Here is a 17,857-nt window from a genome sequence, read left to right as displayed (position 1 = left end):
ATTCCCCAATACTTCTGGAAACCGGATCGACGCCAACCTTATACAACTTTTGGATCCTCTCCATGAAGTCGGTGACTATTCTTGGGGCACGACATGCCTAGCATTCTTGATGGAAGAGTTGAGAAAGTCTTCGAGGCTAGGAACCTGCCAAGTTGCCGGGAATGTGGCTCTATTGCAGGTTTTTTCTTTAACTCTATAACCCACTCTATAGTTATTCAGTAGACAATACATATGATGCATATCCATAACTCCAAATGACGCATATTCGGTAGGAAATTATCCATCTCTTTTCCCGAATGTTGGTTATTCGGTGGTTAAGTACTTACTTTGTTTTTCGATTATATACAATCGGAAATATTCTTTTGATATTAGAACCGAATATACAGGCCAGAAAAGCTATAGGTTACTGAACTCCAAATGACGCATATTCGGTAGGAATTGATCCATCTTATTTTCCGAATGTTGGTTATTCGGTGGCTAGGTACTTAATTGTTTTCCCGATTATATACAATCAGAAATATTCTTTTGATATTAGAACCGAATATACAGGCCAGAAAAGCTATAGGTTACTGAACTCCAAATGACGCATATTCGGTAGGAAATGATCCATATATATTTTCGAATGTTGTGTATTCGGTGGATAGCTACTCAGTTTTGTTTCCGATTATATATAATCGGAAATTATGTTTGGAAATTACTACCGAATATACACAATCTATTTACTAAAACTTGGTTTCTTATGTATATAGGCATGGATCTATGACCACTTCCCTATCCTGAAGTTGGCCGGAGAGAACCCGGGGTGGTGCAAAGGTACTCCTAGAGGAACAAAGTATATATTTGAAGACAACCGTTCTAGGACAAAGGAGCAGCAGTTGATTCGCATGAGGGAGATTTTGGACCAATTGAAGGCCTCAGACGTATGCTTTGATCCATACAAGGAAGATCGAGTCAGTGGGCATATAAATGTTCGGTCGGACTTGTCCCTTTATTTTGGACCATTGTGGCACCCCACAGGATATGTGATGTATAACCCCTCTAGGGTGATGCGACAACACGGGTATATACAACATCAACCTCTGGAGAAAATGGGGGATTACTACAAATTGGAGTTGGAGTTGTTCTTCTAGTGGTGACAATCTCACGATTGTTCACACAGGCCCACCTACTGTTTTGATAACTGGGATAAGAGGAATGACTTCATTATCGACACTGGTAGACGAACCATCCGAGGTGATGAAAATTCTCCAGACTATATGAGTTGGTATAACAAGGTATCACATCCTTTGGTTATCCGTGAAATCAAATCCAACACTACTGCGGCGGGTTCAAGTTATAATTGTATCATCAAAGACAAACCAGCTGGTTATGATAGACTGGTGCGTGTTCTTATATTTTTGTTCATTTTATATTATTCCTATAAATCTTAGGTAATTACCGTTTGATGTTATGTCATTACGTATAAAAAACAGGTGAATAGGTTCAAGCGTGTTTCCAAAATGTTAACTGCATGCTTGAAGAGCGGAGATCCCATGCCAGCTGAGAAGATCAAAGAGGCTAGAGATCTAGTTGATAATATGGATAACGAAGATTATGCTGCCCAGTTTGGGGAGAAAGTCACGAAGAGGCATCAGCCCAAGGTGGCAGTATCAAAGACGGGTAAAAGAACTCGAGCTTCATCGAGCGCTGAAGCTGCTCCAACTGAAGCTGCTCAACTGAAGGTGCTCAAACTGAAGGTGCTCAAACCCGTGGTCGTGCAGGACTGGGAGGTAGTCACGGTCGTAAAGTAAAGAAGAGCAGATAAATGACAATGATTTTTGTTGTACATTCGGAAATTTGTTTGGGTAACTAAGTTAGACAAGTTCAAATGACAATGATTTGTGTGGTATATTCGGAAGTTTTGGTAACTAATTTAACTTCCGATTATTTCAAAGACAAAATTTGAAAAGTATAAGTTTTTCCAAATTCTGATTTTTGGGCCATCGTACATTCGAACTTTATAAAAAACCTATCCTCCGAATATCACAAGTTCAAAACAAACCACGCCATGGCTCCAGGTGGTTCCAAGGGCCAATATTGAAGGTTAGACATCCCATATTCGGAAGTTTTGGTAACTAATTTAACGTCCGATTATTTCAAAGACAAAATTTGAAAAGTATAAGTTTTTCCAAATTCTGATTTTTGGGCCATCGTACATTCGGAACTTTATAAAAAACCTATCCTCCGAATATCACAAGTTCAAAACAAACCACGCCATGGCTCCAGGTGGTTCCAAGGGCCCATATTGAAGGTTAGACATCCCATATTCGGAAGTTTTGGTAACTAATTTAACTTCCGATTATTTCAAAGACAAAATTTGAAAAGTATAAGTTTTTCCAAATTCTGATTTTTGGGCCATCGTACATTCGGAACTTTATAAAAAACCTATCCTCCGAATATCACAAGTTCAAAACAAACCACGCCATGGCTCCAGGTGGTTCCAAGGGCCCAATTGAAGGTTAGACATCCCATTCGGAAGTTTTGGTAACTAATTTAACTTCCGATTATTTCAAAGACAAAATTTGAAAAGTATAAGTTTTTCCAAATTCTGATTTTTGGGCCATCGTACATTCGGAACTTATAAAAAACCTATCCTCCGAATATCACAAGTTCAAAACAAACCACGCCATGGCTCCAGGTGGTTCCAAGGGCCAATTGAAGGTTAGACATCCCATATTCGGAAGTTTTGGTAACTAATTTAACTTCCGATTATTTCAAAGACAAAATTTGAAAAGTATAAGTTTTTCCAAATTCTGATTTTTGGGCCATCGTACATTCGGAACTTTATAAAAAACCTATCCTCCGAATATCACAAGTTCAAAACAAACCACGCCATGGCTCCAGGTGGTTCCAAGGGCCATATTGAAGGTTAGACATCCCATATTCGGAAGTTTTGGTAACTAATTTAACGTCCGATTATTTCAAAGACAAAATTTGAAAAGTATAAGTTTTTCCAAATTCTGATTTTTGGGCCATCGTACATTCGGAACTTTATAAAAAACCTATCCTCCGAATATCACAAGTTCAAAACAAACCACGCCATGGCTCCAGGTGGTTCCAAGGGCCATATTGAAGGTTAGACATCCCATATTCGGAAGTTTTGGTAACTAATTTAACGTCCGATTATTTCAAAGACAAAATTTGAAAAGTATAAGTTTTTCCAAATTCTGATTTTTGGGCCATCGTACATTCGGAACTTTACAAAAAACCTATCCTCCGAATATCACAAGTTCAAAACAAACCACGCCATGGCTCCAGGTGGTTCCAAGGGCCATATTGAAGGTTAGACATCCCATATTCGGAAGTTTTGGTAACTAATTTAACGTCCGATTATTTCAAAGACAAAATTTGAAAAGTATAAGTTTTTCCAAATTCTGATTTTTGGGCCATCGTACATTCGGAACTTTATAAAAAACCTATCCTCCGAATATCACAAGTTCAAAACAAACCACGCCATGGCTCCAGGTGGTTCCAAGGGCCAATATTGAAGGTTAGACAACCCAAATTCGGAAGTTTTGGTAACTAATTTAACTTCCGATTATTTCAAAGACAAAATTTGAAAAGTATAAGTTTTTCCAAATTCTGATTTTTGGGCCATCGTACATTCGGAACTTTATAAAAAACCTATCCTCCGAATATCACAAGTTCAAAACAAACCACGCCATGGCTCCAGGTGGTTCCAAGGGCCAATATTGAAGGTTAGACATCCCATATTCGGAAGTTTTGGTAACTAATTTAACGTCCGATTATTTCAAAGACAAAATTTGAAAAGTATAAGTTTTTCCAAATTCTGATTTTGGGCCATCGTACATTCGGAACTTTATAAAAAACCTATCCTCCGAATATCACAAGTTCAAAACAAACCACGCCATGGCTCCAGGTGGTTCCAAGGGCCCATATTGAAGGTTAGACATCCCATATTCGGAAGTTTTGGTAACTAATTTAACGTCCGATTATTTCAAAGACAAAATTTGAAAAGTATAAGTTTTTCCAAATTCTGATTTTTGGGCCATCGTACATTCGGAACTTTACAAAAACATTATCCTCCGAATATTACAAGTTCAAAAAAAACTGTTTCCTGGAACCAAACAACACCATAATCGGAAAGAAAGTTGACTCATAAAATAACCGAATATTACAATCGGTAGGTTGTTTAACAAAATAATCTACCGATTTCGTATAATCGGCTAGTTTTTATATTAATAATACTCCGATTACATCCATTACATAAAGTTCAAACGGCCTTAACCTTACAATTTCGTCAAAAGCACCTAAATCCATACTCCTAATTGACCATAAAAGTACTAAAACAGATCATAACTTCCAGTGACCATAGAAATTGTCCCTCTTGATTTTGTAGCATCCTTCATGTTCAAATCGTTTCCCGTAGAGGTCCACATACCGGCGATCCGCAAGATTTCTCTGAAATTACGAATGAGTAACAAGTTAGTACTAACTTTTGTTAATGTGAATTGGAGTTACAGAGATACTTACTCGTTTTTCATACGTCCACCAAGGAAAAGCGTTCCTAACAAACCGTTCCTCATCTTCAAGTTTGTCAATCTCCTTATAGAGCACATTCTTTCTCATCTTAATGTCATTGGATGATCTTCGAATTCGATTACCATCTAAGGCCTCAAATACCATTAAGATACGGTTCCATATCTGCTCTTCGGATTCCGATTTGTGGAGCTTGTGAACACAATCATGAGCAGTTACCACAACCCACGCTCTATAAATAGCACAATCTTCTTCTTCGGCAAAAGCAATATCCATGTTTTTTGTTATGAAAATTAAAACTGAAGAGAGGAAAGAGTTTGGTGCAATTGGGGTGATAGATATGAGTTTCTTTATATAGGTTTAGGGTCCAACGGCTCTTTTTGTTTTTCCCAAAAACTCCAACGGCTAATTTGACGAAAGTTGAATGTGGAGAAACCAATAATCGGTAGGTATTGGATTTAGCATATCTACCGATTATGGTAGCTTTCAAAATTTGAATTTGCGGCAACTTATAATCGGTAGGTTTTGTAATATATTTAACTCCCGATTAACGCTGAATCCAAAACACGAACCAAGAAATACTGCACCTCGTATAATTGGACGTCTGGCAAATATTTTGGCCTCCGATTGCATTCGGAGGGTAACAATGTTATCATATCCTCCGAATATATAAGGGTAATTTCGCCATTACGAATTACGCGAGATAAGGGCTGGCTACATTTTCCCTTTGGGTGACCTTTTTTGTTTTATTGTTGGCCCCTAAATCCTTTTGAGTGACCCCTAAAAACGCCAGGCTAATTAACTACTAACTAGGGAAAATAACTTTCTTGTTTTTTACCGGCCCATTCAATATTTAATGCTCATTTTGAAAGATCAATATTACGAAAATACCTGCAAATAAACTTAGGTCTTTTGACTTTTGACTGTGTTCAATGGATTTTTCGTAATCCAAATTTAACTACTAGTAAACCGGCAAAATTTCCTCATTTTTTGCTGCCCCTAAAATTGTGCTGCCCAAAGTCCAATTTCGGGTACTTTGCCTCAAGGCCAGTCCTTGGGTTATGGAAAGTTCAGCTAAAATTGCAGATTTTTGGTCATATGTTAGTGATCGCTTTAGAATTTAGATCTTTCAAATATTCGAGAAAACCAAATAATGTTATTGAGCTAGCATTTGGAAATAAATATTGACCTAGTGTCCAAAATACAAACACACGTTCAAACTCTTTACGATTTTTAGGAACAAATAGCTTCTTTCCTCTATCCAGTGTCATTCATTTGCTTAACATAGCAATTTAAAAACTTTTCAATCCGGACACTCTTAATCCATGAGATATTGATTTTCTATGATCTGATTTCCTTCTGCATCGTTTGAGTACTAGAAATAACCCGTGCCGTAACGAGACGACATGGGATATAATATTTTTTTTGTTATACTAATGATTTTAATACTTAGGTTACACTTGCAACTGAGTAAAATAATAACTTTGATCAAAATACCAGGTAAATTGTTTTAATTTTCCCTAGACTAGTAATAAGTCTTTTTTTTTTTTTTGCTAGGGAATATTGGTAGTCTTTGATACTGATTTTCTTTGTATTCATACTATTATGTTCAATCTTCATCGAGTGAGCAATAAATATAGTTATTTCCTTTCAGAAATTCGTCCTCGATCGCTGACGCTATCGTCCCGTGTTTGTTATCCACATATGCTCTGATGATCAAGATGATACTGGTTCATAATAGTAAAACACTCTCATGGAATATGTGATAGGATTTTTTTCTTTATAATTGACTTGTATTTTTTTACTGTACATTAGTGTAAAAAAAATTAAATAATGTGATAATTGAATTAAGCTAAATGGTATAAAATTTTCACATTTAATTTTATTTTTATTTATGTTCCTAACTATGAGGAACCCACTCAAATATAGTCATAATCAAGAAGATAAAAAGATGAAATTAGTAGATGCAGAGGAAAAAGGAAAACATCATGTGATTATCAAGAAGATAGTATGATCTGCATTGTATGTATTTTTTTTATTTTTCGATTGTTCCCTAGAAATAATGAATCTAACGAAAATGATTGTATTTTTAAAAAGAGGGTCTAAAGTTCTTTTTCTTTCCCGATTAACAAATGATGGATAATTCGATTTTAAAAAGATGTGAATCAAATAAATTTCTATTTTGTTTTTGAATAATGAAATTTGAGTGTAAAAATGTGAGTTTTATATGGTTGTAGCATTTACTTTTCACTTTATTTTTGTGTTGCCATATTAATTTTTCTAATTGGTGGGAAACTAATTAGAGGGATTATCAATGCATATATCCATAGTGGAAGGAGGTTATAAATCATATATCCGTCGGATGTCTCTGTTTTACCATTATAATTGATTAGATTTTGAAATATTGTTAGGCTGAATTCCACCTATAAGAACTTATGGACTGGAAGTTTCATATAAATAATTTTTAAAATTAGTTTAAAGTTCAGTTGATTTAAGAGTAATTACTGAATGCGGAAATCTCTGAGGAACCTATATTCGGTTCCTCTCTCTTCTGGAAGCCCACCATTAAGATGACATATATGTGCAGCCCAAATAATAAAACCTACGGTTAAAAATAGTGGGTTTAGATTAGATTTGAATTTTCAAATTTTCAGATGGACCAAATTAACCTTAATTAGTTACTTGTTATTAACAAATATTATTTTATTAAGAAAGCAAAAAACAGTATTGATCTAGATTATGGTCAATTACTCAGCGTAACTAGTTGACCTAGAATTACGGCCGTAATTAGTAAATTTACTGATAAAAATATTCAGCAAGCTTTATTGGCATTATTCTCGGTTCATTAATTTCTGTTTGTTACCAATTATTGTCTTCTTCTCTTTTAAAAACTCTCGATCCATTCCATTAATTACAGCTAGTCATTATATTATCTTCTTCGTCTTTTTTACTCTTGTTTAGTAATCTATCTAACGCAGCTAGTCATTAATCTATCTACTCATTTATGTGATTATTTACTAAAAGTCTTTATCCTTCTTGGATTATATCTGTCCATGATGTGCATCCTTTTAATTTTCTTTGTATGTAAAGAGTTTTCAAGTGAAACAGATTCCAACTGTTTTGTTTTTTTTCTCAATGCTTGTTTCTTCTGATTTGTACTAGGATAGCAATTTGTTTCTTCTGATTTACACTAGGATATCAACAATTATTACACAATACGTAATATGATTATGGCTAAATTGCGCAGCCAGTGATAGTTTCGTTATCACAACTGTTGATAAACGCTATTTTCACTAGATTCAATAAATGGATGTTGAAAATTGCGATTATCATTGGTCGTTAACTAATGAAAATTCAAGTTATCACAAAATCAGAACTAAATCCAATATTTGAAAATTATAATTATAAGAAAATTGTGAATTTTATATGGTAAACATATCTACTCAAAGTGAAAAATCTCTAGAATTTTCAATGACGAGGTGATAATTACAATTTTCGCAAAATATAAATAATACCAACAAATAATAATTGTAATTATCACTAAATTGTGAAAATTAGAGTTTTTAATATAACTAATTCCCATCAGTATGAAAACCAGAATGTTCAATATTTCTTAAGAAAAATATTTTTGTATTTTCAATAAATTCGGTGCATTTCACCAAACACAATTTTCACGGTCAAATAAGCCAAATAAATATCTTTAAAAAAAAAAGAAAGAAAACATGAGTGATTTTAGGATTATTAATTGCAGTTATTAACAAGATAAGAAAGGAGTGATTTTAGGAATTTAAGTTAATCTGATCATTGACGTAGATTTTGGCATGAATTTAGTATTTTTTTCCTATATATTTAGTACTTGACTTTTTCACGGTTCATTAAATATGGTAAAAAAATATTTATAATCAAATATCCGAAAAGGTTAAAAGGTTAGTCTAGTAAACTAGTTTTACTAGGGGCTTAATATATTATGTATATTAATGATGGGCTAGAGATAAACAAAAATAAGAAAATGGGCTAGCCATATATACCCCATTACTGAAATTAAATCTCGTTAGTCAAATTGTTTTATCGTGTAATATTATTTTACTTTATAATAAGCCAAAACAAAACAACATAAGCTCGATCACACGTGGATCAGCATACAATATCTTTAAGATTGTATCATCAGTCCATTTAACAATAACTTTGCATTTTAATACCAATTCATTTTACTAAACAGAAAAAATGTAAATAGTTGTTATCTGGTTTATTTGATAAAGAATTCTTGGGTGTTATTAATTTTTTCTGGAAAAATAACTTTTTGATCCGCCTCTGGTTTCTTCCTACAAATACGCAAAATGAGGGAGGGCATAACATGATCAATATAGAAATTCCTACCAACATACAAAAAGTATTTTATTTTTCAAACTACTTGATTGATAAAGCTTGACTGATTTTTGTAAAAAAAAATAATAAAAATAAATTGATTGTGGACATAAAGTATACACCTCAAATAAATGAAGAATCCAATCAACGTGCATTCATAATGTCTATTATGAATTTTATGACCCCGATTATGAGGGAACAAATCAACTTAAATTCATAACAAAAGAGGTTACAATTTTTATATCCGTCGAATGTTATTGTTGGGATGAGATTGAAATGGTCGGATGCAACTTTTGTCTCTCAAAATGTTATCCGACCGTCCAAGCTCAAAGACCCATTCTGGTTTGTATCTATCTTACAAAAACAAATGGCTTTTTAACCATCAAACGGCTCTTATTGGTCTCTTTTCTGTGATTGACGGCCCCCCATTTTTTCAAAAGTGGAAGAGATAAATCGTGGCTAAGAATGACCCACCTTTTAAGCCCTCATCCGACGTTTGTAATTCATTCGATTCCTTCTGCTCCGGTAGTTTCTGTAACGGAAGCCCTAATCGTGGCTATGAATACCACCATTATTTTCGCAATCAATCCGTTCGATTCTAACTTGACTATTCATGCGTTACGAAAACAATTACCCATTAACACACCATTATCTTTTCTTTTTTTTTTTACACACCATTATCCATTCAAATGATTTACTACATAAACCTTAAAAAACCACCAGCGTTCTTGGGTATTTTATTTGTTGCTTTCGTAGAAATAATCTTCTGATTTTGATTTTCATGTTGCATCTTCTGTTTTTGTTTTATTTGGTGCTTTACCACAAACTATTCTCTGATTCTGATTTTATCTTGCAGATTTTAGTTGGTGCATGACATATTTGGAGACAAACAGCATCTATCAGGTATGTATCAGTATGAGTAGGTCAATTTATTTCCGGCCTGATTTGAATTTTTCGTAATGTATTAGGTTAAGATGTCGAATGGAAAATATTTATGAATTTTTTATTTCAATTTGATTATTACAAACGCCATAATATCATAGTTAAATGGACTAGGTAAACTTCCCATATGAATTCTTTTCGCCTACATGAAATTCTGACTAAGTCTTATCTTATTGTGGTCAGTTTGAGAAACCAAGGGGTCTTGGTATTCCTATTTGAGGAATGAGGCTACGAGTGGGACGGGCTCCTCTCTGTGTAACTATGGCAGGCACATGTAGTTAGTGTCTGTCATGTTTAAGGGAAAAAACCAACTCAGAACACAGTCAACGATATGGTAAAAAATCTTTGTCACATATGGAGTCTGTTTCAATGGCGTGGCTAATGATTTTGAAGCTGATACATATTTGTTGCAATTTCTTTTTTCGTTCTCATAGTTTGTGGCTCTGTATCTCTCTGCAAAAATGAAAAAGGAAATAAGCAACAAGGTAAACAACTTTTTGAAGCTTATTCATTACTGGTGCTGTAATGGTGTGTAAGTGTAAATCTTATTTTTAATTGTTGTTACTCTACATATGCAGAGATGGATCCATTTGAGAGTTAATTAGCTGTCATATCAATTACAAATACATTTTCAGATTCATGCTTTTTTTCTGAAGAAGAATAAATGCAGGGAGATGTATTGGAGTTGGTTACTTGAGAGAAGAAGATGGAGAGACTTCTTATTTTCTTTTTACTTCAATTTTTATTTCTATGTTTATTTAAATTCTACTACTTGGTTTTTGCAGTTGGGTTTAGAGTCTAAACTTTAGACCCCTAAATTTCCAACTATTTTCATTGTAAAATTGTGATTGGATCTTTACATATTTGTCCCGCCATATGCTTCGATTGTTGGATTATATGCGTTAATGTTAAAATTGTTACATACTCATTAGGTTCATCCTCAACATGCTTAGTATGTCACTATTGTACTCCTGCTAAAGTAAATACATAAAAAATGCTGTCATGTTTCTAATTTTTTGTGTGTGATTGTGATCTTTATTTTGTTCCCGTATATGCATCTTCAAAACATGCTTATTATGCTTAATTTTAAGCTCTTCCTTATCGATGTCGCACTAAATTTTATGTTGTTGTTTTTTGCGAAAAATTTAGTATACTCATTCTCTAAACTTTTTTAATTTTTTTTTTATTTGCAGATTTCATATGCCTGTTACGTGCTTCAAATGCTCCGTGTTCATTGTCCCATTTTCGTTGTCTTGATCAACAAAAAACATGGAAGTTACAGGTACATTATTACTTCTGGAACTTTGGTCGTATATGCACGGCGATTCAATTTTCGAGTACTATTACACAATGCTATATAAATTACTAGCGATCGGAAAACCTGAGGTTACATCACATTACTGCTACAAAATAGGCTTGGTAGACTTATTTATATAGGTTGTTTAAAATCCAAATTTACCATCCTTTCCTGATTCAAATGTTAACTTTTTAGCACAGTTAGTCTCTACAGTGAATTTTTTTGAGGTGATCAACAAGATGAGAAATAAACCAATTATAATGATAGGAATAATGTATGCTAACTTAGTGATGGGTACATGGTACAATAGGAGGACTGAATCTGCATCATGGGTAGATGGTAATTTGGTTCCTACTGCTGTTACATTGATTAAGAAAATGTTGGAATTGGTGACTGACTATGGTGTTGACCCTTGTGTGGCTGGTGTTGACCCTTGTGTGACTGACTATGGTGTTGACCCTTGTGTGGCCAGTAGTGTTCTGAAGGGAATCGAACGGCCAGTACCTTACGTTCTTAGCACCAGGATTGGGAAGGGCAGAAATGGTCCCCATGATCCCTCTCACGCGGTGTAACTTCGGTCTTTTTTGTCGGTAGGTTAATCATTTTCGTATAAAAAAACATTTAAAGGGGTGACATTGGTTTATAATAGGGTGTTCCTTTATATACCCTTAGAAAACACTAATAGTACCCCTTTATCTATGTACCCTGAAAACGCATCTTCCTACCCCATCATACTTGTTAACTCTGTATACCCCCGACCGAGATACAAACAGAAGACCATCGATATAACTCTAATGCTATGTTTTCATTTTTCTGTAACTCGTATTGGATTGAGTAGATAGATCATTACTTTAATTTGGGAGGAAGACTAAACAATGAAAGAAACAATATCGATCACCCTAGATAATAAAAAATAATACCGTAAAAATTAAAAAAATCACCCTAGAATTCTGATTGTACTTATTGAGATTTGAAGCGGGTTTGATAGATTTGATACTGGAAACTTGTTTTACGGTAAAAAGGTTGCTGGGATAGAATACAAATCTGTTAGATCTATCGTCAGGTTAATTTGTCTTCGCTATGGATCGGAATGGAAAAGAACATCCATTCATTTTAAGAAAAACAGAGATGGGTTCGTCTCCTGTTGCTCTTCCACCGCCCACTGATGACAATTAATCATCTTCACCACCATTTCCACCACTGCAACAACAATGACAACAAAGAAAGAGACATAGAAAGCAATACCCTGTACTGCAACAACAATGACAACAAAGAAAGAGACATAGAAAGCAATACCCTGCACTGCAACAACAATGACAACAAAGAAAGAGACATAGAAAGCAATACCCTGGTGAAGACGTAGGTATTATGAAGAAATTAGATTCGTTGCCATGAAACTCCATAACAATCAACAACAATACCAGCGATAAAGATAGGACGGTAATGAATCAGAAGAAGAAAGGGACTCGACCAACGAGGAGGCTAAGATACCGAAGTTATTGTTGCTAATCAACTGCTTGTCAGTGATTATTGTTTAGTTAGAATGCAGATTCTCCATTAGAATTTAGAACTTACGCAAAAAAATTCTATGTTGGATCCTCGCCATCGTTTAGGATTTTTTTTAGCTACGGAAGTTGGGGGTATCTGTATCAATATTTCCAAAAAAATTCTCGATTTTTGAGTTAACCGGATTATAACTAACATAACTAACGAAAGGGATACCACTAACATTTCCGAGGGGTATATAAAGGAACGTCCTTATAATAACATTTGCACATTTTAAAAGAACATACTGTTACAATGACCAAGTCCCGGGCCGTTACGGCACGGGTCATATTCTAGTTATAGATACTTGAAGTTGGTCTTTTCATCTTCCTTTCGACTTCTACTTTGATTTGTCTGTCAAATGGAAGCAAAGCTCGCTTACACTTAATTCATGTCAATATGTACAAATCTAACAATGTAATTCCTGTTAACAACATATTCATAAATAAATTTTATTTATGTCCATTATTTCATATATATAACTAAAAACTAAAAATTGAATGTAAACTACCAATTTTTGAAAAGGAATGTATTTGTAGTCTTCCATCATCGTTCTAATATAACTTGAATAATTTGAGTCATATGAATTATAAGCTTTATAAAATATAAATGCCATCAAGGATTTCGTAGGACTCTATCTTTAACAAAAGGGGAAAAGTACTCCAGCACCATTTGGAACTCAGACCATCCACCTCTTAATTGACTGAATTTATTCACTCCAGATGGCTAGATATATGTACATGGAGTGTACCATGACCAACTTGTTATCTACATTTTGAAATTCATATTTTTTATTATTTTCATAGTTTAGTCCACTCATCAGGATCTGGTTATCATTTGACTTTTCTATTTCTTTTGCTCTTGGTCTCTCCATTTTGAGAAACAATCTAGCACAACAAAAATTTGAAGAGCAATAAAAACACGAAAATTTCTTCTTACCTGATAAATAAAAGGAAAAAATATAAATATGAAAAGATGTGAAGAGAAATTGGAGGACGTTTTCTTATTTATAAGCAAGAAAGAGTCGATCGTTGGCGATAACTTTTAGATCAAGACTCTATTGTTTGCGACATAGATTACAACGCCATCAATCAAGACTCTACTACTGGCGACAACTTTTAGATTGCTTGATACTCCCTTTGTCACACTATTAAGTGACTTTGCACAATTTTTAAGGCAAAGAGTATTTTTAAGCATATTTTACAATTATATCCTTATGGATAATAATTAGTGAAATTTTATCTCTCAAAGTACATTATGGATGTTCGCAAATTTTATATCATTGAAAAACATTTTAAAACACTTACGTAAAAAATATAAACATGCCTATCAAATTACGCGTATGTCTTATATTTCTTATAATTAATTAAAAGAATAATTTTAGAAATATCTCCTTATTTATTGATATAGATCACTTAATAGTGGGACAAAATATAAAAATAAATAGATCACTTAATAGTGGGATGGAGGGCATAGCATTTTTTATGGCTGCAAACTTTTCCCATAGTGACAAGGCTAGTTTGAGAGGTCATCTGGCTCTGGCATGCCAAATAAATCCCATAGGAACCAGCCTAACTGGGTGATATCCAAACGGGCCAGACAGATTTTGGGTCCCGAAGTCAGGACTCAACAATAATGCCCTTAAACCCTAATACATTCGTAAGCTCCCTCATCTCTCAACCATAGTCTAGGTTTTCACTAGGGCTGCACATGGACGGGTATGGGCGGGTATAAACTAAAACCAACCTCGCACCCACAGATTGCGGTTTTTTTTTTCATAACCAACCCCGCACCCACAAACAACGGGCGGGTTTTATTACCCGCCCGCTACGGGTTGGGCGGGTATGGGTTTAAACGGGTTTAAACCCGCTTTATATTCAAGTATTTAGAGTAACTTCTATTCTCCTTGATTAAGTGAGAAAAAAAAACCAAAACCCCCAAAATATTCATATCTAGGAAGTTCACAGATGAATATTAAGTGTTGAATTTGTTGATTTTTCGATTGTTGTCGATTTCTGGTGAAGATTCGAAGTTGTTGTTGTCGATTTCTGGTGAAGATTTCTGGTAATTGTCGTTCGTAGGTGAAGAAGAAGAACTGAGGAGGAAGAAGAGGAGAGGCCGAACAGAGAGAAGAGTGTAGAAAGTGAATGAGGGTTATCAATTATCCTATCTACTAATATTAGGGTTTCATAATGGACGATTAGGATTAGTTTTATCTAATGGTATATAATCTGCGGGTTTTTTGGGTGGATATGGGCGGGTATTAGTTTAAACCAACCTCGCACCCACAGACAGCGGGTTTTTTTTTTCATAACCAACCCCGCACCCATAACGGGCGGGTATGGATTAAAAACCCACGAATATAGCGGGTACGGGTGGGTTTTGGTATCGTGGGCGGGTCTTGTGCAGCCCTAGTTTTCACTCTTCGTTTCGCTGCCGTCTTCAGAGAGAACTATCTCCGATTCTCTTGCAGCAAGCAACAAAGATGGTGATGGCAAAGAAAATGGTACATAAACAACTTCTTATTTTAGGTTTTTCTGTTTATGTTTCATGGTTTAATAGATTTGGATCTCATGGTATATGATTTTATTGATTTTTGCAGAAGAAGACTCATGAGAGTATTAACAACAGAATTGCTCTTGTGATGAAGAGTGGGAAGTACACCCTTGGTTACAAAACTGTCCTTAGGACTCTCAGAAGCTCCAAATGTAAGAATTATCATCCCTTTGTTGGCCTCTTTTTGATTTGATTTTTGAGGATTAGGGTCAGGGTTATTACTGATTTGATTGTGATTTTGTTGCAGCAAAGCTCATTATTATCTCAAACAATTGTCCACCTTTGAGGAAATCTGAGATTGAGTACTATGCTATGCTTGCCAAGGTTGGAGTTCACCATTTCAATGGAAGTAAGTAGTCTAAATCGTTTTACTCTAGTTTAGTGTACCCTTTTGATGGTATTATTTAAGCTACTTTTGGTGATTGTTTATCTAGTGTTGTCTATTTCATGTGTTTGTAATGTGCAATGAGAATATCTTGTTTACATGGTGAAGCCTGACATGTTTCGGTTGGATATGAGTCGTTTAAATTCACTTTCATGTGGTCAGTCAGTAAGAATATGCTCAAGTTAATTTGTAATCAACTATGGTAGATATAAATCATCTTGGTGAAATGTTACATTTGAGCATCTAAGCTTCAGTTTTGTAAGAAACATGTCATGAATCAGCAAAATAGAGCTTATTTGCATTTTACAACAATCAGTTACAGTTTACAATCTTTTGCCCTGTAAATGTACTGTTTTTAGCGGAGATACATGTTGCATTCATTCTCAGGCTGTACTATGCTAAGTTGTTGTTTGCGTACGGTCATATCATATTCTAGTATACTCCAAAGTTTTTCTAATTCTGTTGCTTCTATATTTTAAAGTTATCGTTATGGTTGATTGTTTATCTGGTGTTGTCTGGCTCATGTGTGTTTGTGATGTACAATGTGAATATCTTGTTTACATCCATAAGCTTGACATGTTTCTGTTATTTAGATTCTCATTCATGTGGCCGTAAGGATGCATAATTTTATTTCTTAATAAAGTATGGTACATAAATATCCTTTTGGGTGATATGTTTCATCTAAGCTTTAGTTTTGAGAAAAATGTCATCAGCAAAATAAAGCCTTTTTTTTTACAACAATCAGTTAGAGCTGACAATCTTTTGTGCTGTAACTATACTTTTGTAGAAGAGAATTAAACTTCAAATTCTCTTTCATGCTGACACTCAAATAAGAATATGCTTAATTTTATATCATAATCAAGTATGATAGGTATATATTCTTATAGTGGAATGTTACATCTAAACAACTAAGCTTTATTTTGATTCCACATTTGTGGGATACCCCCACAAATTGGGGGATACTTTTTTCGCAGCCGGCGCTGTAAAACCATGCCGACTATAACAATTGGCATTGAAAAACTATGCCTACTGCAACAAAAAGTATCCCCAATTTGTCTAGGTATCCCTCAAATGTGGGTTCTTTATTTTTTGAGAAAATGTCACGAATCAGCAATAAAGAGGCTTATATTGGCATTTTACAACAATCAGTTAAAAGTTATCAATCTTTTGCCCTGTAACTATACATTTATGTTTTGTCAGAGATACATTTTGCCTTCATTCTCAGTGTGTACTATGCTGGGTTGTTGTTCCTGAGTCCAGTCATTATCAATTATCATATCTACTGCAAGCTGAAGTTTTTCTACTTCTGTGGCTTTTGTTCTTCTGGAGTTTTTGTTTTTCAAAATTGTTTGGATTCAGTTTCCATCCTTTTTGAGCTTGTATAGGTTTGTACCTTTTTGATGAACATGTAGTGTTTAAATTTTTAATGTCATACGCAACTTAAAAATTACTGATAAATGTGTCCTTAGAGTTATATTTTCACGACTTTATCCTTTTTGTTAGTGCTATGGTAATTGTCTCGAGGTTATTATTATATTACATCTTTAGGCTGATGTGATATTTGTATCCTTCTCTTTTGTTTCAGACAATGTCGACTTGGGAACAGCTTGTGGGCGATACTACCGCGTTTCATGCCTCAGCATCATTGATCCAGGTATGACAGAGATCCTGTTTATTCAACTCCATATGTTTACTGGATCTGCTTCTTTTGCCTGACACTTCTTCTCCTATTTTGTTTCCCAGGTGATTCTGATATCATCAAAACCCTTCCTGGTGACCAGTAAGTGCGGAAAGCTGGTGTGTCCAATCACTAATTCAGATTTTCCTTGATTGGTTGTCTCTTTTGTATCTCTACTCTATCTAGTAAATTTGAGTTATAGTTTAACTGGATCAAATTTTAGAGGTTGATATCAAATTAATGTTTTGTTAAATGAAAGTATGGCTTTGCACTTTATTAATGTTGTGTGAGACTATATCTGTATTTGTTTTCTCCATCTCAACCCAGAACTTTAGACTATATCTGTATTTATTTCTCCATCTCAACCTAGAACTTTCCGCAGCATTGCCTACTGTTTACGGGAGTTGGTGAGCCTTGGGCCCTTAGTAACCCGAAGTACTGAATGATGCTTAGATAAGCTACCAATTTGTTTCGACAACAGGCAAATTGGCCCTAGAATAATACTTTCTCATGGTGAATTTGATGAGATTCTTGCTTGTTCTCTGTGAGG

General features: G+C 34.6%; 1 protein-coding gene and 1 long non-coding RNA gene across 3 annotated transcripts; both read left to right on the top strand.

Annotated features, from left to right (window-relative positions):
* Window positions 1–9,506: 9,506 nt before the first annotated feature.
* LOC113340816 lies at window positions 9,507–13,494 on the top strand. Of its 2 annotated transcripts, XR_003355657.1 has the most exons (6): window positions 9,507–9,636; window positions 9,761–9,807; window positions 10,030–10,180; window positions 10,281–10,331; window positions 11,040–11,128; window positions 11,619–13,494. It is a non-coding gene; the product is annotated as an uncharacterized LOC113340816 (long non-coding RNA). The 2 variants fall into 2 exon arrangements; XR_003355656.1 differs by having other exon boundaries at window positions 11,040–13,494.
* A 1,664-nt stretch (window positions 13,495–15,158) lies between these two features.
* Window positions 15,159–17,488, top strand: LOC113340819 (60S ribosomal protein L30-like). The gene is made up of 5 exons (XM_026585883.1): window positions 15,159–15,194; window positions 15,291–15,396; window positions 15,492–15,593; window positions 17,215–17,283; window positions 17,373–17,488. The coding sequence occupies exons 1-5, from the start codon at window positions 15,174–15,176 to the stop codon at window positions 17,411–17,413; spliced, it is 339 nt and encodes a 112-aa protein (XP_026441668.1). The 5' UTR covers window positions 15,159–15,173; the 3' UTR covers window positions 17,414–17,488.
* The last annotated feature ends 369 nt before the right edge of the window (window positions 17,489–17,857 follow it).

This window comes from Papaver somniferum, unplaced genomic scaffold (genome assembly GCF_003573695.1).
Source record: "Papaver somniferum cultivar HN1 unplaced genomic scaffold, ASM357369v1 unplaced-scaffold_24, whole genome shotgun sequence".
Taxonomy (NCBI): domain Eukaryota; kingdom Viridiplantae; phylum Streptophyta; class Magnoliopsida; order Ranunculales; family Papaveraceae; genus Papaver; species Papaver somniferum.
This window is presented reverse-complemented; position numbering and strand designations above follow the sequence as displayed.

Excerpts from the sequence above, each read along its gene's own strand:
- LOC113340819 (XM_026585883.1), top strand. The coding sequence starts at position 15,174 with ATGGTGATGGCAAAGAAAATG. Across the intron at positions 15,195-15,290 it reads TGGTGATGGCAAAGAAAATG|AAGAAGACTCATGAGAGTAT; the intron begins GTACATAAACAA and ends TGATTTTTGCAG. Across the intron at positions 15,594-17,214 it reads AGTTCACCATTTCAATGGAA|ACAATGTCGACTTGGGAACA; the intron begins GTAAGTAGTCTA and ends CTTTTGTTTCAG.